This window comes from Chenopodium album, chromosome 20 (genome assembly GCF_948465745.1).
Source record: "Chenopodium album chromosome 20, dcCheAlbu1.1, whole genome shotgun sequence".
In the NCBI taxonomy this organism is placed as follows: Eukaryota; Viridiplantae; Streptophyta; class Magnoliopsida; order Caryophyllales; family Amaranthaceae; genus Chenopodium; species Chenopodium album.
Window position 1 is genome coordinate 7,587,166 of NC_137853.1, and position 24,157 is coordinate 7,611,322.

Sequence of the window (24,157 nt, forward strand, 5' to 3'; positions counted from 1 at the left end):
TCAAAAACTTTTGCATGCCCCCGTTTTACAATAATTTTATTGTACATCGAACATTTTGTGAAAAGTGACCCTTTTTCGTACAAAAGTGACCATTTTTCTTTTACAAAAGTGACCCATATTTCACAAAAGTGACCCTTTTTTTCACAAAAGTGACCCTTTATTCACAAAATTGACCCTTTTTTTTCACAAAAGTGATTTTTTTTTTTCACAAAAGTGACCCTTTTTTTCAAGTTAAACAACAACGAAGAAACAAGATAAACAGCTAATTTAAAAACAGTAGCATAAAAGAATAGTACTAAAAAACCTTGAAGAAAGTGAATGACTTGATTTGAGAGAGAATGATCATCATCTTCAGTTCCATGGCAGTCATCTTTTATACAATCATCTTCCTCAAATTCATCATCTTCAATCTCGTAATCATCGTCATCGTCAATCAACTCACATTCATCTCCACTAAATCAAATTCAAACTTTTCATTGTTCCAAATTTTCAGTAAAAATCAATCAAATTCAATAATTTCACAAATATCTTCAAATTCAGCAAATAATTTATCATTTAAAAAAAAACAAATGAAAATTGCTATATCAGAAGATGGAGCGGAATCAAACGTCGCCATTATCGTCAGAAGAAGAAGATGAAGAAAGATTAATCAAGACGTTCTTTCCTTTGTTGCTTGCCATTGCAGATATTATGGCATTATAGAGAGAGAAAGAGAGGGGAATAGAGCGGCACATGGAGTCCAAACAAGCCGATTTACAATAATGATGTTGTACATCGGATTTTAATAAAAAAAATTTGTATTTTTTCATATACATTTACCTAAAATATTATTCTAACTCTTTTAATTACTTAAAAAGTGTGCCACGGGCGAAATAAGTCCTAGAAAGATAAGAAGCTTTTAAAAAAAGTTCCCCTTAGTTTCAAAAAAGTTCCAATGTAATCTCATAAGTTCAATAATGCACTAGGCAATCCTAATGTACTAGATACCCTTTGGCCCTTGCAATAGACCATTTGAAGTTTTATGTTAGATTATTGTCAATTTTGTTCACAACCAATTAAATTGAAGTTTTATGTCAGTAGAATTTCTAGATCTTTGAAATGAATGATAGGTGTGAGTTGATGGTCATGGTAGTTTGGGAAAAAGCAAAGGGGAAATTGGAGGTTTTGAAGAGGTCACTTGAGGGCCAATGTCTAAAAAATTAGGTCTACAATTAACTTTTTTTGTTCAAGTCCAAATTCCCAAATTTTTATTGTATTTACTTTCAAAATCCTAATTTTTCATTTTTTTTAAAATTTAAAGAACATCCCTCACAATAGATAATTAATAACAAATTCCCATATAAAATACTTATAAAATACCACTATATAGTCTATAAGAACATAACTATATTCATGTGTGCAACATTGGTCGATCAGGCAAACCGGATTAAACAAGACAAAACCCTCTCGTCACAACTCACAAGCTCACAACAATTAAAGAAGCTCACAAGTCACAAGTCATGTGTACTCAATGGAGTTAGACGAACCGATAAAACTAGACAAAACCCTCTCGTCACAACTCACAAGCTCACAGCAACAAGAAAGCAATCATCGAGTAAAAAAGTAGACTCAGTGAACTGCTACTAAAGTCCCACAACACCCACTCCCTCTTAGGCTCTTACTCCCTCCCAAAGAATGTTCCATTTTCATTTCTTCTTAGATCCAAAATAATACGAATACTCCAACTTCATCAAAATTCTTCATCCTTAAATCCACTCACTACTTCACTCTCTCTTTCTCTCTCATCGTTTACTCTTCCTTTGACCTTCATCACTCCAGATTCCGATGAACCACAACTCTCGTCCGAGGTTTCCGCCGGGGATCGGCAACGGTCGCGGCGGTTATGTGCAGCAAAACCCTAATTTTCAAAATAGGCCGCCGTATCACCACCAACAACCGCAGCAGCAACCTCAGTATGTGCCGCGCAACGCGCCGCCGCAGAATCAGGATCAGTATCAACAGCAGCAGCAGCAGCAGCAAGTGCAACAACAGCAGCAACAGCAACAACAGCAGCAGTGGATGATGAGACGTCCTGCTAATTCTGCTACTGATGGTGGTTCTAATCAGTCTTCTGTTAATCAAGTTGAGAAATCTATACAAACTGCTGCTTCTGGTGTGGATTCTAGGTATTTTGTTTTTGAAATTCCAATTTTAGGGTTTTTTGTTTGATTGTTGGATTGTTTTATGATTTGTGATTTTTTGGAATTGAATTGATTTTGTGTAACTGTTGAATGAGGGATTGTGATTGTGGTTACTTTTTTTAATTGATTTAGTCTCTTGTGGAGTAGAATTGGAGGGTAAGATTTGGGTTTTTTCGTTATTGTGAAGAATTGCAGGCTTTGAAAATTGGAGTTGTAAGAAGTAGAAAGTGTATTCAGGAGACAAGCTTTGCGATTATTGATTCAATTTCGGGGTTTTGGAAGTTAGAATAAGTGTGAAGATCTGTTTTAGGGCATTTGATTTGGGTTTAGAGTGGAGACCTGATTGGGGACCTTTGAAATTAAGTAGATGTTTGATTTGTCTTGTGACCGAGTACTTTTTGCAAAAAGCGCCGTTATGTTGCCTGGACTCTTGGTTCTCGTTGTGTTTACCTTGTTTGTAGCTGGATAGGATGACTCAAGGTAAGCTGTGACATTGTGAAGCAGGTAAAATTGGATCGAAGTTTGGTCTCTTAAAAGAGATGGGTATGCTCCTTACGACCACTATCCTTTGCCAGAGTTCAAGTATCTGCAGGTCCTATTATAATTGACTCTTGACTTCTTTGATTACATTCCAATTTTTGCCCTCTCATCATTAATGGTGATTGGATGGATAAGTCATTTTTAGGATGTCAGTGTATTTGTGCTGAATTGTATTATATTGGAATTCACTGCTCTGACTATTTCAAATGGGATAATCAACATATTTATTATAAGATGAACATCTAAAAGTGTTTTCTTTTGATGGCTGTATTTAGATATTTAAGTGAAGTTCTCCTTTTGTATAGTACATTAGTACTTGAGAGTGGATGGAGTTATGCTTCAGGTGGATAATGTGGGGGTTTGGTGCTTGATGACTAGATTGAGATTTTTGCATTTGGTTGACATAATAATCAACCAGTTACGATTTTGCATGCTACATTCCCAAAACACGTCTAAGTGACTATTTTCTCATTTATATTATAGAGTAAAATCTTTAGACTAATAGGTGAATGTTGAACAAACTTTTAAAATTTATTTGGTATGAAGGTTTTCTATATTACCATGGTCCAAATTTGAAAATTCCCAAATGCTATCTAACTCCTCATTTAACCAGCATGTTTATGGCAGTGTTGGTGTAGACTGTAGTGATATAGTTTGGGAGTACACTTCTAGACTAATTTTACCAAATCAGGTAGTAAATTGTGTTGTTGTACCAATTCCGCTTACCAAACCATACCATGACTTAGGGTAGCCCTTTTATGAACATAACTCATGGGGTATTTGTGTTACTTATTGTAAAGTTGTAGACTTGAAGTGATAAGAGTTAGTGCGGCAATATTTTGTTGAAGGAAAGGTTTTTTGGGCAATTATTATGGTATTTAGTTGAAAAAGGTGATGGGAAAGTAGACGATGGGGATCAGACTAGGAGATTAAATAGTAAAAATAATGGGTTCTTATATAAGGAAGTGAGGGAGTAGAATATTGTAATATTTGTTTGCTTTGAGTTGATGGTTTAGGAATTTTATAGCCATATTGAGATAGAAAAAATAAGAACTTACCACCATTGCTTATTGGAAATAATTGTCATAAATGGCAAGTTGGTGACCGCAAGTCCACAACTATTCAATTTCTATCTAAAAAGGTTTCTTTAAAGAGCTTGTTTTAAAAGTTTTATGCAAAGTATGAGAATGCTATAGGCAAGGCTAAATCAAGGGTTCATAAGGATTTGAGATCTATAAGATAGCTAGGAGGAGACAAATGATGACCAAGGACTTTTATAACATGAAGTGCTACAGGGTAAGAATACATTGAAAAAGATGTGAATAAGGAAAGCATTTGTGTTAGATGGTATTCTTACTAAGGTTTGGAGAAGCCTAGGAAAGGGTTTGGTTACCACATATTCATGCCTATTTATAAGAGCAAAACAGATTAGTATATCAAGGAATAAAGCTTTAGTCATACCATGAAATTGTGGGAAGAGTGATTAAACATTGATAGAGTAAATATACTAATATTTTAAAGAATTAGTTTGGGTTTATGTTGAGACAATCTGAATAGAAGTTGTCCATTTGAAGAGGCAAATAGTGGAGTATTATAGGGCAAGAAAGGATTTGCACCTTTATTTATTTAGCGAAGGTATATGACAACTTGACAAGGTGTCAAGAGGGGCTTTGGTGGGCAATGATGGAGAAAAGAATATCACTCAAGTATGGGCCTAGCTGATGGTATAGATAGTGATGTGAAAAAATATGGGAGTGGAGTAACAAAAGATTTCCCTATTACGATCAGTTTACTCTAAAAATCTACCCTAAGCTCTTCCCCTTTGCAGTAGTTTTAGACATAATATCAAGGTTTATCTAAAATGATATACCATGCTGTTCGTTGTTTCTGGATGATATTGTGTTGGTGGATGAGACTACAGTTATGGTTAATGATAAGTTGGAGTATTAGGAAACAAAAGCTGTAGTCTTGAGCTTTACGCTAAGTAGGATTCAAACTTGGTACATGGAGTGCCTTTTTAAGATTGTGAGGAGTCAAAGTGAGGATGCTGTGAGCCTTTTTTTTTTTTTTGGCAATTACTGTGAGCCTTTTTAATATTGGGAGGAGGCAAAGTGAGGATGTTGTGACATTAGATGGTTATAAGCTACCTGTTTGCAAATGTTTTAAGCATTTTAGATCGATACTACAAAGATATGGAGATGTTGAATGTATATTATAGAATCAAGTATGGGATTTTCCTTGTCCCTTCAATTTCTTCAACCTATCGTGTTTTTGAAGGTGGACTTTATTTTTGTAAGACTTAGCTGAATCAAATATGCTTCAAAAGTTTTCAGATGGGCTTTCCTCATGCCTGCCTTGCTTTGCCGGTGTTCTAAGTCACTTTTAGGTGTGCATGTGCGGATGTTCATGTGAGCTTCCATCACTGTTGGAAAGTTTGTGTAAATAGGCTCTTTACTTGATTAGTAAGCCTTGGATTCAGTTTGTCTTTTTTGTGGATTTATATAGGAGTTGTAGGACTTGATTTTGTTATGTGATCAATACAGATTAGGTTATTAGATTAGATATGGATAATTGGATGCCTGATATACCAATAAGTTTCCAGTGTTGCTATGTGGAGGCGTGTAGGTTCGTAAAGTTTGTAAAGGTCATACCAAAGTTGGACAATTGCAAATTATCATACTTGTATGTTGTCGAAGATGATAATTGATTTTTGGTGGATACTTTTCTGTGATTGTTTGGTAAGTGGAGTCTCATCATCTACTTAGTTTCTTTTTTTACTAGAGGTCCATGGTTTATGTATCTACCTATAAGGGCAGGCAAGCCAAATGAATGTTTTTTTTTTGTGAGAACCGATGGTTGTGAACAAATCGTTAATCAGAAGGGTCAGGACATAGGTAGCCGCTTGATAAGTTTTACTGCTATAGTGTGTCACCTTGCGCAGCTGCACTGATGGGAGAGATGATTGAGTGATGCTTTTTGTGGTGATGTGTCCAATTGATGAGTTGTGGACTGGAGGAAAGAGAGATAGCCTAGCCTTTCAACTTGATTTCCTGATTGACAACTGCCTGCCTGCTGGAGTTGTTAGTTCCGGGCTTTGGCCGATGATGTTATCTAGTGCCTTGCCAATGCAGAAAGCCGATGCCCATCCTTCATCTTGGAAGGGTCCTAATATCTCCTTTCATATCTGGATTTCCTTGGCAAATTTCCCAACAGCACCACTCCTATAGCGTTATATGTTTCTTTATGGAGAAATTTGGAAATAGATAGGTAAATCTCGTCAAAGAAAAACAAATCATGACTTTTAATTTGGGAGGGAGGGAGGGGGGGGGGGGGGCGGGGAGAGTAGAATGGTATCTCGGTCAAAGTTCATCTTTTAAATGAGCTTCGAAAACACGGTGAGCTTTATCAAAGTCTCTATATACAATATGGTTGTATACTCCTCTCCCCTCCTTTGAGGTATATTCCAAGCTATTAGTTAGCTATGAAAATAGCGAGGCTCACAATCTTTTCTTTTCTTTCAAACATGTATGAGTTGTTTACATCTTGTCTGCCACATGTTCTTTAAATTTTTGTGCTCCCCACCTCCCTTACCCCAGAATATGGTCTTGTGACATTGTGCAGGTATGACACTTTTTTTAGATGTGTTAATCCAAGGTCACTGTTGTTTTCATTTTTTGAGAGCAGACATATATCATAAATCTCAAAACATGCTGATGGAAATCGTAAATAATATATTGTAAGACTTGTATGGTAAACTACTTACAATATGCTCCCTTTATTTGGAATAATTTTTCTCATTATTTTTTCTTAATTAATGTATTACCATGAGTTTACTTAAATGCCCTTTTTATTGGTTTTCTCATTCCCATCATTTTTTAGTGAGGGTATGATGAGAATTCTAATTATGAATTATTTGTTTTGGAAGCATGTGGCATTTTTTTTTTTTTTTTTGAATACATCCCAAAATAACACTTTTTTCCAGACATAAGGAGTAATATTATTTAATATAAAATACTTAGTTTATAAAGTGTGCCTAGGCGCAAGGCGCAGTAAGGCACCAGAGTTGGCGCCTTAGCTATGCTTGGTGCAAAGATCTACAAATGGTGTGCACCTATGCGCTTCTTTCTAGGCTGCCATGCGACTTTTGCATTGGTCAGATTTACTTTAATACTGCAGGAGAGAGAAACCCCATATTCCATTCAAAGAACCCTAGGTATCATTCACATAGCCTTTTTCACTTTTTCATCGAAATTCTGTTTTTAGACTTATTAAATAGAAGTTAATTAATTGCGCCGCACCTAGAGAAGGCGTGCGCCGCACCTAGAGAAGGCGTGCTCCTTCAACTTGTGCCTTTAGAAACTATGATATAATTAATGAGTGCTTTCAGATGAATTAGTGGTCAATGTTGACGCAGGAAAAAAAACAATAAATGCTTATATTGGAATGCAGGGAGTATAACTCGTGTGTCTTGTCCGCCAGGTTGATGAGATTGCTACTGTTTTATAGTTATGGATGTCAAAGTAATTGATATATAAATATCATGTACTTGTGTTTCTTTGATTCGATGCTAATTACGAAGGTTGTTGTGATGTGACTTTGTATTGCCTTTGGTTCAGTTCCCAAGATTGGAAGGCAAACCTTAAGCTTCCACCTGCTGATACCCGTTACACGACAGAGGTACTGCATATATACTTGCCAATTTATGCTTGTTTCACATCAGTTGCACATTGGTGTCTGCATGTTGCTTCCCCTGGAGATTGCCAAATTTTTGATTTTGAGGGGGAAAAAAAAAATGACTGAATATGTTAAACCTACAAACTTATTTCCTCTGACTTTCAGGATTTCAGAATAAGGTGCTGTAAATTCAATATTTTTATCTAGTGATTTAAGGGTATACTTTCATTGAAAAAAATTCTTAAAAATATAATTTTAGACTATAAAACTCAGTATATGTAAAAAACAAGGTGGACTAGGAGAACTGAAAGAGTCTTGTAACTAGTGGACTTGTGAAGTAGCCTTGAGAAAAATTATTTAGCAAGTTATCTCTTTTTGTGACAAGTTTGAAAATGGCCTTGATGCAGCTAAGAATTAATACCTAGTTATTTGAAAGTAAAGTAGCTTGCCAGCTTGGTGTCGTGTAGCCTCTCTACAAACAGAAAGTCTTCCTATTCTTTTGATTAAGTTTTTTGTTTTGCACAATCATTTTAAACAGTAGACAGATGAAAGAAGTGAAGGAGATGAAATTCATGGGGGCACGACTAAGATTCTAAGAACCTAAAATAGCTCTCTGTTTTTTTATTTATTTTTATTTACTTTTTTATTTTTTAAGAGTCAAACATTTCATGCATTCCAAAATATCTATACTAATATATTAAAAGGCGTTTATAAAAACGTCCATGCGCCATGTAGACTCTTCCAAATTACGCCATGTCACTTCATTAACAATTTATGACGTCACGTTAGTTCACAAACACTTGATGACGCCACGTCACCTACCCAAAATCAATCACAACATGCCACATCATTACTAAATATAAAAAATATGAAGATAAGAGGATTCGAACCCCAAACCACTTATAGCAAAATTGACTATTTAGCCATCTAAGCTAATTATCAAACATGTTATAAATATGAAAAAGAAATGTATATATAAGCATTAACCACATAGTTTAATTATTTTTTAAAAAAACACATATTCATTCAAAGAAAATTAAATTATAAATTACAATATATATTAATGATCAGTTAGTTTCATGTAATAATCCGTCGCCCGGGCCCAAAAACTAGTTACCCTCTTATATTAGGGTGAAGACTGTAGCTTAAGAAAATTATTGCTCCGGGAATCGAACACGTAATTCATTTTGATACCGTCATACACTTATACGTGCTATCTTTGTGTTGCATCCACTTTTCTTAAAATCTTAAAGATATCAATAGACAATCTTTCATGATTAATTCCAGTAATATATTACTATATAATACTTTCTCAATTTCATATTAGTTGACATATTTCACTTATGCACATCCAATGCTTAATTTCTAATTATATTATCTTCAATTGTGTACAACCAAAAATTTAAAATTTTGATATTTGGAAATTAGATGTTGAGACAAATCAAACAAGACCCTTTTTGACTATGTTTCTTCTTTGGGATAAATCACATAATGAAGTCAAAGTAACTTATATGAATAGCGGTGAAAGTCAAAATGTGTCAACTAAATTGGAATTAAGGAAATATAAGAATTGGGATATTTTATGAGAAGGACAAGGTGAGGTAGGGAAAACAGGCTTATGGCTTTGGAACTTGGAGTAGTGACACTGCCACTCTTGATACTTAAATGAATTCTGTTTTCTTCTTCGGAAAGCAATAATGCACTAACAACATTGAAAGAAGTTATATAATGGTACTTGGTGCTGTTGGGAGAAGGCGAGACATTATGAGCCTGTGAGGCTGTGATGTGGGTAGTGTATCTAGGCAAGGTTGCCTGCAAATTCCTATGGAGTTTTGGAAGTGTGCATAGGTAGGTTGATAGTCTGTTTTGCTCATGTAAGCATTTTCCAAAAAAGTGTGGCTTTACATCATAATATGCATCCCTTTGTGTTACTGTATACTATTATGCTTCCTTCGTTTAGCCTCATTTTGCGTGCGTAAAAGTATAAGGGATGCAATTATTTAATCCCTCCTTGATGTAGCTGCGGATACTTGGTAAAAGTTAAGACAGTTGTATCTCTATTTAATGTTGTGAATCTAATGATTAAACCTTAAATGGAATTTCTGATTATTACTGAATTTTATCTCTAAGAGACTCTTATAACATGCTACTTGCTGATTGATTGTAAGCTGATGTATAATTCATCCTGGATCAGGATGTCACTGCTACAAAAGGAAATGAATTCGAGGATTATTTCTTGAAACGTGAGCTACTTATGGGTATATATGAGAAGGGATTTGAACGTCCTTCTCCAATCCAGGAGGAAAGTATCCCGATTGCGTTAACAGGAAGTGATATTCTTGCCAGAGCTAAAAATGGAACTGGAAAAACAGCTGCATTTTGCATCCCTGCTCTGGAAAAAATAGACCAAGACAACAATGTTATTCAAGGTGATAACCAGCATTAATTATTCTAGCGTCTGCCCATTTGGGTAGCCTAACTAAGCTTTATTAGTTTCTGATGTTAAAAAAATAAATCATTCTAGCATCTAAACACTGCTGCATCAGCTGTGTTTCTATTGATAAATTACCTGTCTAGTAGCTCAATGGGTGTCCTGGTTGTTCATGGCAGCTGTTATACTCGTTCCCACTAGAGAGTTGGCTCTTCAAACATCACAAGTATGCAAAGAGCTTGGCAAGCATCTAAAGATCCAAGTTATGGTCACAACAGGAGGGACTAGTTTGAAGGATGATATTATGCGTTTGTATCAACCAGTGCATTTGCTGGTCGGAACACCAGGAAGAATACTAGATCTTGCAAAGAGGGGTATATGTGTTCTAAAAGACTGCTCCATGCTTGTAATGGATGAGGTACTTCCATTTTTGCTTGAATATTTAGTGTTGATTCCTTCCACTTTTTTCATTTTGCAAGTCCTTGCCGAATGCGCTCTCTGCCCAGCATAGCATCATTTTGAAGGTTTTTTTTTTTTTTTTTTTTTTTCTTAAAATCATGTTTTTACTTTGTAAGAGAAATTCATGTTAATCTTAACATGCTAAGCTTAGTAAAGTTTTTATTTATGAAGCAAGGAAATCTTGGGGGCAGGTGTTTTTTTAGCTCCATTGGCATTCCCTCCGATGTTTCCAGAATGTTTCTGGCGCTCAAAACGTGTACAATATTTTTTTAAAAGTCAGGTGGCATACAATTCATTTCAGGTTCTTGGAAGTTGGAACGTCTAAAAGTGATTTTAGGAGGACGTTTTGAGACAGATTTGTAGCTCATACATGGGTCTTATTTATTTATTCTTAGAAATGTGTAAAGAAAAAAATGTTTGTTGCATTACTCTCCTGGGCAATCCCTCAGGACCATGAAGAAGTTATCCTTGTCCTCACTCACTCCGCCTATTGTTGTCAGTTTGTTGGCTCTCTGTTCACACTTCTGTTCTGGGCTCCCCAGAAAAGTTCTCACGGCAAAATTAGAGTCAGTTGTCTGGTCAAAGTTTGTCTCAGGCAACTTTCTTATTTTCTTTGTCATCTTATCCATTTTTGTGTCAGTTAACATGTTTGTGGATGACCAGTGAGGCAAAATGCTAGGGAGAAAGGACGGGGACTGGGTAGAGCAGTTAATATAGGGATGACAATGGCCTATGGGTCCAGTTACCTATTCTAATTTTATGGTACGGGAAGGTTATGGGTCTAGGTTCAAAATTTGAGTTTTGACCATTCAATCACCCATCCTTAGTGCAATTGTGGACTGATGTTTTGTGTGGCTGCTGTCCCATTTAGCTTTTTTATGTATTGAAAAATAGGGAATAAGATTCTATATAGAGTATGTGAAGGATCCATATTGGACCCTAGACCTTGGCCATACCCTATTATAGGGTCCAAGTAACGGATTTAGATATTTAGAGCCCATGGGTCAGTGTAGGGTATGACTTTACATAAAAGAATTAAAAATATAGGGTTTGAACTTATTGTGCAGGTGTTATCGGACCCTGCCCAAACCCTACCCTTTGCCATCTCTGATATGATGAGTAACTTTGCAGAGGTGGTGGTGGGTATTATGTAGTAAAAGGTTAATGTGGGTTTATTTTGGTTATTTCTTTCTTTTTAATATATTATTATTTTTTTTTTTTTTTTTTGTTTTTTCTTGTTCTTGAATTATAAGGTAAGAATTTGTTTGTGCCCTTCTAGAGAAAAAGAATTGTTTTGTTGCATCATAAAAGTAGCCTGTGTATTTTCTTAAAATGAATATTTCAAAACATATTGATCAACCATTTTCGATGCTGTATTGCTCTTGATTGATCTTGAGTGGTCTCACTCAAAAGCTTTTTGAAGTTGAGCAATTGGATTTGGATTTATCTGATGCTCCATGCTTCTTTTCTCTTCAGGCCGACAAACTTTTATCCCCCGAATTTCAACCATCTGTGGAGCAGTTGATTCGTTTTCTTCCTGGAAACAGGCAGGTTTTGATGTTTTCGGCTACTTTTCCCGTCACTGTCAAGGATTTCAAAGATAGATTTTTGCAAAAGCCTTACGTAATCAACCTTATGGACGAGCTTACTCTCAAAGGTATTACACAATTTTATGCTTTTGTTGAAGAAAGACAGAAGCTCCACTGCCTGAACACGCTTTTCTCGAAGGTTTGTCATCGTCTTATGTGCTAGTGTGTTACAATTGTCTCTGCATTACGTCTGAAGGCTTTCTTATATTGTTATGGGTTGGCTTTTCAGCTGCAAATAAACCAATCCATTATTTTTTGCAATTCTGTGAATCGAGTGGAATTATTGGCCAAGAAAATTACAGAGCTTGGTTATTCTTGCTTTTACATCCATGCTAAGATGCTCCAGGACCATCGAAATAGAGTATTTCATGATTTTCGCAATGGTGCCTGCAGGAACCTTGTTTGCACAGGTAATCGAAAACATTTGATCCTATTGTCATAAACTAGCCTTTCATAGACCTAGGGTGATATCTAAGGAATTGTGCTACTACCTTTCCTCTATTGCTTTCTTTGTTAGTGCTTGTAAGTATTCATTGGTTGTCATATTATGCATGGACCACTGGACCAGTGCTTAAATGGTATCTCCTGAGAATACCTCTCCTGAGAATAACAACCATGTCCTAACATATTATGTGAGGATGTTGGAATAGCATAGTGATGATTCTTCCTCCCTTCCTCAGATCTTAAACGAGTGGAAAACATACTACTAATTGTCTAATTATATCAAATGACTAACCAGAGTGACGACTTGAATAATAGAGTTACTTTGTCATCACGCTCTTATTCTTTTTGGAGGATATCAGATGTGACTTCTTATATAGTATATATTCTCTTTTGGATATGTTAACACAAATTCTTCATTGCTTTCTGTAGGAGAGGTGGCACCCTTTACTTTTAGTGCTGTGCCGATTAGTGCTACAAGAATAATGTTTTATGATCCTGTTGGATATTAGGGTGCCAGGATGTTGTTGATAATAGGTTTTTTAGATGTGGGCTTGGAAGGGGCTTCATGGGTTTGCAATGTGATTTTGTTAGAAGGGAGTTAGAGCTAGACCTCATAACATTCGATGAAGATGCTGTCATGCTTGGTGTTGTTTGTTTTGAAGGTAACTTGTCTTGACCACAGTGGTGAAGGATCCGCGTGACTTACCATATTAATTGGAAATAATTTGTTTGGCTCTTCTGCTTTGCAGTGGGTCTTAATGCCTTGATAATAGTCATTTATACCTTATCTCATTGATTTTCAGTCCTTTAATCCTTCGCTTAAAAGCTTTTCTTATTTGCTATACAAAGATTTCATGCGTGTGATGGAAAGTAGTTTCCTCTAAGTTTTCCTTTAATCACTTTATCAGTTACATTTTCAAGAATGTATAGGATTTTCTATTTAATTACTTCTCCTGGTTACCTGAAGATTAACAAAACAAGCTAAAATAACAATCACATCTTATTGGATTGTTTGTAGTAACCCTGAATATGCTGCTCAAGTTCATGAATGGCCTTGCTATTGACAGCCATCTGACACTGTTAATGCTGTTAAAGAGTAATCATCTCTGATTTTCTTTCTTCCCCTTTCTTTGTTTTCCCTCTCTTTCTGCTCACAATGGTAAGTCTAGGTTTGTTCTTCTCCCGCAATCTTACCCTTTTTACTTAACTCCCACTTTCTCCCCTTTCATCTCTTTGGTCGTAGACAGTGTTACCTAATACTTAGCCCAAAGTGCGTACTGTTATGGCAGAACACTTTTGCCTTATTCTACAATAACTTGGTAGGGAGCGAACGGCATCCCGCTATATAAGAAAATTCCTAACTGTGGATTAGGTAACACTTGTCATAGTAGAAGAGGAAGGCGGAAGTTTAGTGCAAGGCCACAGTAACAAAAGCAGCAATGGTAAGCAATAGCAGTAGTAGTAGCAACAGGGGTCTTTTAATGGCAGAAAGTGATGTAGGTAGGTGTAAGTGTGCAACCACCACCACAGATTGAGAGAAAGTTGATCATGAGATAATTCTCAAAATTTAGCTCTTATCTGTGTCTTGCAGGAGTCAAATCTTGTCCAAATAAAAGGGTTGGTAGGAAGTTTTATAAATGAAATTAGTACGGTTATTCCTCCGCCACACACCCCCTCTCCCCTCTTCCTGGTTTTGTTCTCTCTACTTGCTTTCCTCTCGTTGATGTTTGTTAGATTTATTGGTAGTATGAAAACGGAGTTGCACAAGGCATATAAATTTAATTCCCTTGCCTCACAACTTATGTCGTTACTACTAAGCAAATTCTCCTACCCAGTTCATCTGTTTTTGGAAACCATAAACTGGTTATTATGTCACCCTGACGTCATTTTTAAGGGCAAATTGAAAACAAAAACAGTTAACTCAGGGATACCCTGGGCAATCCCAGAACCTCAGATTTGTTTTGGCTATTCAATCTCATTTAAGGGTTGCTGTAAATAATTTCATACAAACACTTTTTTTAGTTAAGTATGGCTACATAGCCTTTTATAAATGGAGGGACAAGTGTTCTACTGATCAAATGATAATTCAAGAGTGGAAGTGCGTCGTGTACTAGATTTTTTATAAGTAGAGATTATTCTTTACTTTGCATCACTCAATTACGCTTTCATTAGCATCCATAATTTCTTACTAATAATTGGCTTCTGTGGCAAAGTCTCAAATTGCATGCTGGATTGCTCTTTTTCCTACGAGTATGCAGGATAGCTTCTTTATATTTCTGATTTTTGGCAGTAGTGTGTAATGTGCTTACAGCTAGTGTTCTTTTTTGGCCCTTTTTCAGATTTGTTTACAAGGGGTATAGACATTCAAGCAGTAAATGTTGTAATCAATTTTGATTTCCCAAAAAACTCAGAAACCTATCTGCACAGAGTATGTTAGGTTCTTTCTTTTGATTTTGGTCAGATGTATGTTCTTTTTTTTCCTGTATTGTACTTAATATTTATCTGCTATACAGGTTGGTCGTTCTGGAAGATATGGGCACCTTGGATTGGCTGTTAACCTAATCACATATGAGGATCGCTTTAACTTGTATGTGCTGTGAATTGACATTCACCGGGAGTGCCAAAGATTGGGGCAACAATTGAGATGATAAGCAAATTTCTTCTTTTCTTTTTTTTCAGGTACAAGATTGAACAAGAGCTTGGGACTGAAATCAAGCAAATTCCTCCGCACATAGATCAGGGTATCTACTGCCGGTAGCAAAGTGTTCTCTGGTGAGTTAGTGAGACAATAATCCGCAAATGGTTTGTGGCTCCAAGTTTGTCTTTTCTTGTTTGTGTAAATGTGTTTTGAGTGTTGTCTTTTTCATTTTTATAGCCCACATGGTGTCTTTTGGGGTGGGGTTGGGGGGGGTGGGTGTAAGGTGGTGTTTTCGTGTTTGGGGCTTTATGCGCTCAAAATGAATTCTGTGAGAGGGTAGCTACAGATGTGTTGCTACTTTTGTTGAGGTAGTATTTTGCATGAATTTCGACACAGTGAGAGAGGAGGGGGTTTGGCGTCAATGGTTTGACTTTTTTACAGGATATTAAGCAATACTTTATATTTTTCCAAGAAGTACGAGACTGTTTTGACTTCTGAACATACTTGAGTAGTTGAGTTATTGTGGTTTCTGAGGTGTTGTCCTTGTAACTTAGAGTTGGAACTTTTTCATAGCAATGTTCTGTGCTGCTTTTTTTTAGTACATAAACTGTCCCCCCTTAGTACAATACTGTTTCTCTATGCTGAATATCTTAGTGGTGTGATCTGATGTGATTGCATTCTGCTGATTAAAATTGTTTGTTTGGGATTGTGAATTGAAATTTGGGTTATGAATTTGTGTTTTCTCCTGAGAGTCTAGTTTAGGGTGCTTCTAATGATAGAGTTTGCCATCTCCTGCTACGCGTGCGACTGTCTTTTAGTCCGTAGCTTGCTGACACTTGAAGAAGATTCAAGAAAGTAACAATCAGAAGTTGTTGTTGAAAATAACAATTATTTCTTGACAAATTACAATTTATTTATTTAATTGTTCCCCTCAACTCACCTTTGCCTGTATCTACAATTCTACATATGGCTGAAGGCCCTCCTTTCCCTTTTTAGTGATTTTTCTATAGATCTTCTCTTCCCCTGCATGGGCTTAGCTTGTTTCTTCTGATTGGTTCTGTATGGAAAGAACTTGCTTCTACCTCGAAATATTTCGCCGGTCAATGCCACCCTTACTCCTGTTGCTCTTCTGGACCATACTCCCTTTACTCCTGTCAGTACATATGTATGGACCAATTTCATGTTTGCTCCTGTTTGCTACTCTGTTTGATACCCACACTTGTCTAATTTGACGTTGAAGTAGTTTAATCTTTATATCAGATGAATTTTGTTTATTTTCGATTTTTTTTTTTTTTTGGGGACATATGCTTATAGAACGGAATTAAAAATGGAGTAAGTTCAGTAAAAGACTCAAAGAAGCCTTACTAGCTTCCATGATACTGACATTATAAATAAAATTACATAACATCTTCCTTGCAAGAAACAGCCTGTTTGATAAATCAAGTAGTTGCTGTCAATATTCAATATTATAAGGAGTATATTGTTTGAAAATCAGTTTTGCAGTTAATTTTGTAGATACTGAAGAAAGTGATTCTTCTGTTTTCCTTACGGGATGAACAATATCTTGCTATATACATCCCCCAAGAATTCAACTTTGGGGATGTTATTAAAACTAGATATGAACATGTGATCATAAAACATCTGGTCTATGTAAATTAGCTTTTTGCTGCTTCACCTAATTTGAGTTTAATTGGATAAAATGACATAAGAGATTAAATTGTTGTATATAGAGTTTGATTAAACCATAGAGGTGTTTTGAATAAAGTTTATCAAAATTTGTTAAGCTATTTTTAGCATATTAGCCTCTTTTTGTTTGCAGTTAGCACTTATAATTATTTAAAGTTGGGCATATGTTGCCCAGACTTGGACTTGGGTGTCATGTCCGACACGGTGTTGGATCCTCCGACAGACTGGATTTTATAAAATCATATAAGGCAACTTTATATTTGGGTATCGTTTTGAACTGTCGAGGATCCGACACGCGTCATGTGACGGACAACAAGGCGTTGAAGTAACATACGTTGGGCCACATCTCATCGTAAGTAGTTGAATATTAAACAGAACAAGGTTCCCCCCCCCCCCCCCCCCCCCCTCCCTTTTTCCCACTGCTCCTCCCCCGCATGTGTGTGCACACTCAAATACACACATTTTGTTAAAAATGTGAAAGTTGGCATAGGCTTGATGAGCACATTTCAATAACTGGGAATATTTTTTTTTTTTTTTTTTTTGAGGGATTCAATAACTGGGAATATGTTTTTTCACATGCATAATTAGCTAAAAAATAAGGGGGACTTGCTGTGGATGATTAATTAAATGGATCAGTGCGTTTCCTCTTCCTTTTCTTTCTATATTTGCATTTTCCTTGCAATTGTATATTGATTCTAAGTTTAGCCATTGTAATTTCTCTGTAAGAGTAGACTTATGTTTGAGCATATTTCTGGTTCAAGGATCAATGCAGAGGATGGATAAGAAGCTAGCAACACATTTTCAAGAGGCAGCTGAAGACCTGTGCACGGTGCTGATTTGTGAGATGATATTGAGGGTTGTCCATTTGACTTCCCTGAAATTGGTGAAGCCCGACTGCTTGAAGACGCATGTTTGACAATTCACTCATCCGAGCAGTGAAAAGGTTTCTGTAACTTGCTGTTTTTTTTTCATATTCTTTATTCGCATTTAACTTCAGGCGTCAATTATCCCTAAAAAAACAAAAAAAAAAAAAAAAGCAAAAAATAATAAAAACCAAAAAAAAAAAGTAGGCATCAACAGCTTTAAACTTAGTTACATGTAGAGGGCTTTTAAAATTTGAACTTTTTTTTTTTTAATCCTTTTAGAGTTTAGACTGTGTATTCGTCGTGTTGTTGCACATCAAATGTAAGGAGGTGGAATGTTATGTGATAGATGTTAATTCCAGCAAACCACCAGAATCTGCTTCTATGTTCTGAGTGGGAGGTTACTCTGTTGCATCAACCCTCTATTTTGTGGTTTTTGCCCTCAAGTTGAGCATTGCCGTTGTAGCCTTTGTTTTTGTTTTTTTTTTTTTTTTAATATAGACATATTCTCGTCCGTTGACATTGACAGCGATAAAACTTTAAAGGTGTTAGTCAAGAAATCTGTGTCATGACTCATGATCGTCAAATTCATCACTGATCGGTTCTCTCATCGGTCTGCCTGTCTGTCATGGAGGTGCCTTTGATCAGCAACGATACCACGCTTCTTAGGTTGGAGCATATTTTCGTCATACTCATAAGATGACAGTTATAAAGATGATGGAGGATGTCACCACATTCTTAATGTAGTTGTGGAATATAAACTCTTAAAAGTTAGCTGTCCTACTAAAAGGTACGTAAGTAATACCTCAAATGACAGCAAGCATAAGAAGAAACCAAAGATAATAAGAATTGAAGTTATCACATGGGAAGTTGGAAGTTGTAGCCCTACCAACTTGGGTATGAATTGTCTGTCTTTTAGGGCAATTTTCAATGGTTGCAAAATTAATTTGGACCTTTTATCATAATTTTCCAAAATGTTTTTGTGATGAACTTTTTGCATGCAGTACAAGTGAGGTCAAATATATGCGAGATTGTGACCTTGTAAGATTTTTGTTTAAAGAAAGAGGATTTTTTTATTAAAATATACATGACAAAAATATTGTTAATGGTGTATTAGTGATAAATAAAATCTGGATTGGTTAGTCAAAGTATTTATTGACTAAATCGTTGAGAGCTAGTTTATGCGTGACATGATTTAGGATTGATCACTATCTATTGAAACGAACCAGCCTCAATTTAGGAAATGTAATGATGTCGTGTAATACTCTTGAGACTTGTCTGATTTGTAAGACAATAATAAAGGAATTGGCAAGAGAATAATCATTAGATTAATACTGCTATACATGAGCTAATCTTTATATTAGCGCAATAATGTAGAGAAGATTCGATCCAAGGTCTTCTATACTACCCTTGAAGTCATTAATCAGTTAAGATAGTTGATATCTATTGATATGTTTCTTTTGTAGATGTTAAACAAATTGATTATATTTAAAGTCAATGAATTACGTCCTACGTTAATTTACTTACAACACTTAAACTTATACATTATTCACATACTTCACCTTGACTAAATTTGATGATTACTACTGTAGTTAAGTTTTAAGAACAAAAAGTCATGTGATATTTTATTAGATTCACCTCAATTAGTACTATTATAATTTTATAATGATATTACAATATGTAATTTTTGTATTTTTACTAATTGATAATTAAAAAAAATTAGAGTTTTAAATAATATATTGACTTGTAAAATAAAATGTGAAACAAGTTAAAAGAAACAAAAGAAGTAATTAGAAACTTCTGGGGAGTTTTCTTATTTTCTTTTATATCATGGTTGTGTTTTTTCTTAAACTCAGTAGTAAGAGTTGAAAGTTAGTGAATTTTGGATGGTGGGAGAACAATTAGGAGAAGGTTAGCCCTACCTCTAATGATATTGTTGGCACAACATTTGTTTTCTAAACGGCTATGTCGGCAAAACATACTGTATCAAATTTTACACCCTTTCAAATATTCACTTTTTCCCTAAAAAATTGACAGAAATATCACTTGGTAGTTGGTATCTGTTTTTTTCAAAAATGGGGCCTGAATTTTAGCCCCACCTTTCTTTAAAAATTGAAAAAAAAAAAAGATAAAATAAAAACAACAAATTCATAAGTGAAACCAATAAACAAAGAAGATAAAAAATTACCCATAATAATGTGCAAAGTTGCAAACAGTCAAACACTGAGCATAATTTACTGATAAGTAATTAACCACACCAGACAAAATCTTCACTGTACACATTGACAAACCAAATCCAGACACCCAAACAATTGAAAAAAAAAAAGGACTTATAAAAATAAATAAATTACACAATTACTTTCATTTTTTTGTACTAGAATTAATTAGTAAAGCAGCAACTAAAAGCAGCCAAGAAATTTCTTTGGTATTTGGCCAGTAACACGGAATTTAGCTGCACATTCTTCTGCTTTAAGTAGCTCTTCTCCTTTCTGGGCTTCAATCATTGCCCTCTTTTCTTCTGCTAATTTGTGCACTTCTGCCACCTTATTCTTCATTTTCTCTGCATACTCTGCCTTCTTTTTCTCCAACTTTTCCTGTTTCATTACACACGAGTTTCACTATTACTCCTTCCGTCTCAAAATATTAATAATGATATGACTAAAGGGTATTCGAGTTAAGGGTGCTGATATAATTTGACTTAACATCAGTTTTTCCTGTTTCATTACAAGATTATCAGGAATACTCCTTCCGTCTCAGTTGATAATATGACTAAAGGGTATTCGAGTAAACTTGTGTTGATATAATGCGACTATCATCAGTTTTTCCCGTTTCATTACAAGGTTTTTAGGAATACTTCATCCGTCTCAAATAATAATACGACTAAAGGTATTCGAGTAAAAAGGTGTTGACATAATGCAACTATTATTTTTAGACTGGCCGAGAGAGTAAAAAGGTGTTGACATAATGCAACTATTATTTTTAGACTGGCCGAGTGTTTCAGAACTCGAAGTATTATTAACAAAACATCTATACATGTAAAGGTAAGATTTGAAGTACCTCCATATGTCTGAGTTCAGCTTCTAATGTAGCTTTCTTGCTCTTTTCCCAAGCTTCTACATCTGACAGCTTTTTGCATGCCCTGTATATTAAAAACACATCAGTTTAATCATCTTTCTCAAAGCATATAATTCTGGCAATTCCACTTTCATAAGTTAAGATTACTTCAAATATGATTAACAATTCACATAAAGTTGACAAATTCACAGAACTTGCAACTAAAGCATGATAAATACAACTATACAAGTTGTCAAAAGAATTCATCAAACTATTGCTTAGTAGATAATCTATGATCTTAACACTCGTATCGATTTTCTAAAATGTGCCCATGACCACTTGTTAAGTTCCATCATACTCCGTATTCAATATATAAGATATTTCTAATGTAAATAAACCATAATAACTACCTATGGAGACTCGTTAGAAATACCGTTCTACAATTAATAATCTAATATACCTATATTAATCACCCTCTAACAGTCCAACTGATGTACTAGAATTATGGAGGTTATTATTTACATAAATAAAAACTAGAAAACAAAAGTATGGTTAGCAGATACAATAAGAGAAAATACATACTTGTTTTCAGCCTTGGATTTTTCACTTTCTTCCCATGCTTTGACAAGGGCCAATTTCTTGTCTTCTTCAACCTTTGCCATCACAACATCTGAATTTTACAAGGATTAATTATAATTCAGTTTATTTTAATTTCAATATAAAAAAAAAATACAGAATAATTTTGTAACCAAAATTTTAAAAGAGCAATAAAAAATATTGTAAATTACCTCTGTCAATTGAACCTCCTGAAGGTTTTTTCTCAGGTGCTGGAGCTGGTGGAGGTGTTGTTACAGGTACAATAGCCTCTGCCATAATTACCAAAATTAATCACTTTTTGACACCAAAATTACTTTATTTTATCAACAAAATTACAAAAAATCAATTAATTAAATAAAACTAGGGGCTAAAGCTAAATTGATTATTTGTATTAAACTAATTCAACCATTCAAAATATTTAGCTTAAAAAGCTTAGAAACTACAAAATTCTTCAAATTAAAAGAACTTTATGCTGAAATAAGTAAGCATTTAAACCAAAATAACTAACATTTAGAAACCAAAATCACTTCAAATTAAGCAAAAATGAGTAATCAATTAATCAAAGGCTAAATATTGTAAGAAAACTAAACTAAACTAATCCAAACCTCACAAAATTTTCACTAAAATTAACAAAAAATTAACCAATGGCTAAATACTGCAAGAAAATTGAACTAAACTAATCCAAACCTCACAATTTTATCACTAAAATTAACAAAAAAAATTAATCAATGAAAAAAAATATATGGGTTAGAGAAAAAAAAATTACTTTCATCAGCAGGTGGAGGCTTGGAGTCAGAATCTTTGTGATCAGAAACAACAGGAATCACACTCTTTTCTTCACTGACATCTTTTGATGTTTCTTCAACAGTTTGTGTTTTCACTTCTTCTACTTTCTTTTGTTCTTCTTCACCCATTTTTTCTGTTTTTCTTGGTTACAAAAAATATGGTTTTTTTTTTTGTTGAAAATTGAAGAAAATTCCAGAAAGAAATGAAATGAGAGTGGTAGGAGAGAAAGAGAAACAGAGGAGATGATAAAGAGAGGTGGAGGGCAGGTTGAAATTATAGGATATTTTAATAATAACTTATTGTATGATGTGCCAGGAGAGCATATCAAAGATACAGCTGATATTTACCAAACTATTTTATTTTTATTTTTGAAATTATTAAAATTTCATCTTTTTTATTATAAAAATTATTATTTTGTTCTTTTCTGTTGTATTGTGTGTAGGTATGAGTTGTGTTGGATACTGTGTTTAAAATAGCATGAAGACTAGTACTACTACCTCTGTTAATTATTATGTGCAATTTTGAAATATTTTATATCTCACAAATAATACCCCAAAGTTGCACATAATAATTAACGGAGGTAGTATTTGTTATAGGTTTGTTATGTTTGTTCCATAGAATCTTGACTTTCATGGAAATAATCTTCTTTTAATGGTAACTCCAACTAGGACTTCTAGGAGGGTTTTGGGGTGGTTGGGTGGCAAATAAGTTGTTTGGTTTGGGCACGATGGTTGTTTTCGAATAAGAAACTCTTTGATTGGAGTATTAGTTGACTCACTTTTAGAGTTGTTATCAAATAAAAATATATCGATTTTAACCAGGGTCATTTATAAATTTAATTGCCACTATATTAACATGACAATAGTACGATACATACTATTGGCATTACTACAATTTAATTAGTAGCATGCTTTATATAAGAAAAAGGAAGAAAATGATATAAATGAGATTCGATCTCAGGGTTTTGGATACCACATCCTAAAATTTAAATCAACTAAGCTAATTTTATTTGCACTCTCTATTTTTCGTAAGGTGCATTCGATTCACCTAATTTTATCTAAACTTATCAAATGTAATCATACTCGTTTATCTTAAACTTTCATCTTATTGTTTAAACTTAATGAACTTCGTTCGATTATATCTAATTAGCCCTACAATTTACTTTACAATAGGTGAACAGATTACACACTTAACTTACCTTATACAAAGTTTATTAGGGATTAGGGGGATAAGTTATGGTAAATAGAAGTCAACATAGTAAACCTCAAGAGCATGTTTACCTCACTCTCTCCAAAAGAAAATAGGGAAAGATTTTTTTTTTATTATTATTATTTTTATTTTTATAAGAAAAAAAAAAAAAGCATGTCGGCTCCATATATTATACATCAAAGCTTGTAAAATGTGAAAGATATAAAATTCTAAAATGTGTCCCTCTTAATTTTTCAATATTATTATTTTTCTTTAAAAAATAAAGGGGAAAAAGAGAAAGTAATGTAAATGTGTCCCATTGGATTCTATATCCAAAGAATAAGTTCCCTTAAAGGTTTTTTATGAAAAAATAATCAATCAAAAATCGTATGTGGCCTGTCTTTGACCATATCCGAAGGCCCAAATTAGTAGGTCCCATTTATGGGTGGCGAATGACCTCTTTCTACTTTACACTCTACTCTATTATGTCCACACAATTAATTGAGTAATTAAGAAAACTAATTATAGATTCACTGGCTAATTAGTTGCTTTTTTGAGTTGTTGATATTCCAATAGTGTTTCTCCATTTGGCCACCTAAAAAAAGCTCTTTAAGGATTCTTCTTTTCACTTGGAAAGTACTGGAGTAGCTTACTTTCTTCTTGTTGATAAAGATGGCACGACTATAACCTATAACTTTGGCTACTTTTGTAAGAGCGATTGCTAATGAATACTCCATCCGTTTCACTTTTATAGATTATATTATAGTTTGGGATGTTTGAAATTAAGTTACTTTTTATATTTTGGAAGCTCTATGATTTACTTGATTCTTATAGATATTTACCGACATTGATATCTGCCGGTAGAACCAAGTTTTACTAATATAATTGTATTTTTTAAAAATAAAATAACAGCATAGACACTAGTGACCATACTATAAATATTAGAAAAAGGACGCTAGTTCAAAATAGCCTCAGACAATTGAATGAGGAGCGAGGGGGGCGTGTGTATTGGATGTTTCAGCGAGCAA

General features: G+C 34.5%; 2 protein-coding genes across 2 annotated transcripts; one reads left to right on the forward strand and one right to left on the reverse strand.

Annotated features, from left to right (window-relative positions):
• The first annotated feature begins 1,579 nt into the window (after nt 1-1,579).
• LOC145597661 (DEAD-box ATP-dependent RNA helicase 8-like) lies at nt 1,580-18,382 on the forward strand. The gene is made up of 10 exons (XM_081653880.1): nt 1,580-2,165; nt 7,337-7,397; nt 9,589-9,823; nt 10,005-10,243; nt 11,761-12,012; nt 12,103-12,283; nt 14,657-14,745; nt 14,831-14,904; nt 14,997-15,089; nt 17,403-18,382. The coding sequence occupies exons 1-9, from the start codon at nt 1,825-1,827 to the stop codon at nt 15,073-15,075; spliced, it is 1,551 nt and encodes a 516-aa protein (XP_081510006.1). The 5' UTR covers nt 1,580-1,824; the 3' UTR covers nt 15,076-15,089; nt 17,403-18,382.
• Nucleotides 18,383-19,659: 1,277 nt separating this feature from the next.
• On the reverse strand, nt 19,660-22,223 carry LOC145598781 (remorin-like). Its single transcript, XM_081655171.1, has 5 exons — nt 21,922-22,223; nt 21,347-21,424; nt 21,141-21,228; nt 20,562-20,643; nt 19,660-20,098 (listed from the first exon to the last, which is right to left on the reverse strand). Exons 1-5 carry the CDS (start codon nt 22,067-22,069, stop codon nt 19,904-19,906), a joined length of 591 nt encoding a protein of 196 aa, XP_081511297.1. The 5' UTR covers nt 22,070-22,223; the 3' UTR covers nt 19,660-19,903.
• Nucleotides 22,224-24,157: the final 1,934 nt, after the last annotated feature.

Excerpts from the sequence above, each read along its gene's own strand:
- LOC145597661 (XM_081653880.1), top strand. The coding sequence starts at position 1,825 with ATGAACCACAACTCTCGTCCGAGGTTTCCGCCGGGGATCGGCAACGGT. Across the intron at positions 10,244-11,760 it reads CCATGCTTGTAATGGATGAG|GCCGACAAACTTTTATCCCC; the intron begins GTACTTCCATTT and ends TTTTCTCTTCAG. Across the intron at positions 12,013-12,102 it reads TGAACACGCTTTTCTCGAAG|CTGCAAATAAACCAATCCAT; the intron begins GTTTGTCATCGT and ends TTGGCTTTTCAG.
- LOC145598781 (XM_081655171.1), bottom strand. The coding sequence starts at position 22,069 with ATGGGTGAAGAAGAACAAAAGAAAGTAGAAGAAGTGAAAACACAAACT. Across the intron at positions 21,229-21,346 it reads AGGAGGTTCAATTGACAGAG|ATGTTGTGATGGCAAAGGTT; the intron begins GTAATTTACAAT and ends TGTAAAATTCAG. Across the intron at positions 20,099-20,561 it reads CTGAACTCAGACATATGGAG|GAAAAGTTGGAGAAAAAGAA; the intron begins GTACTTCAAATC and ends GTAATGAAACAG.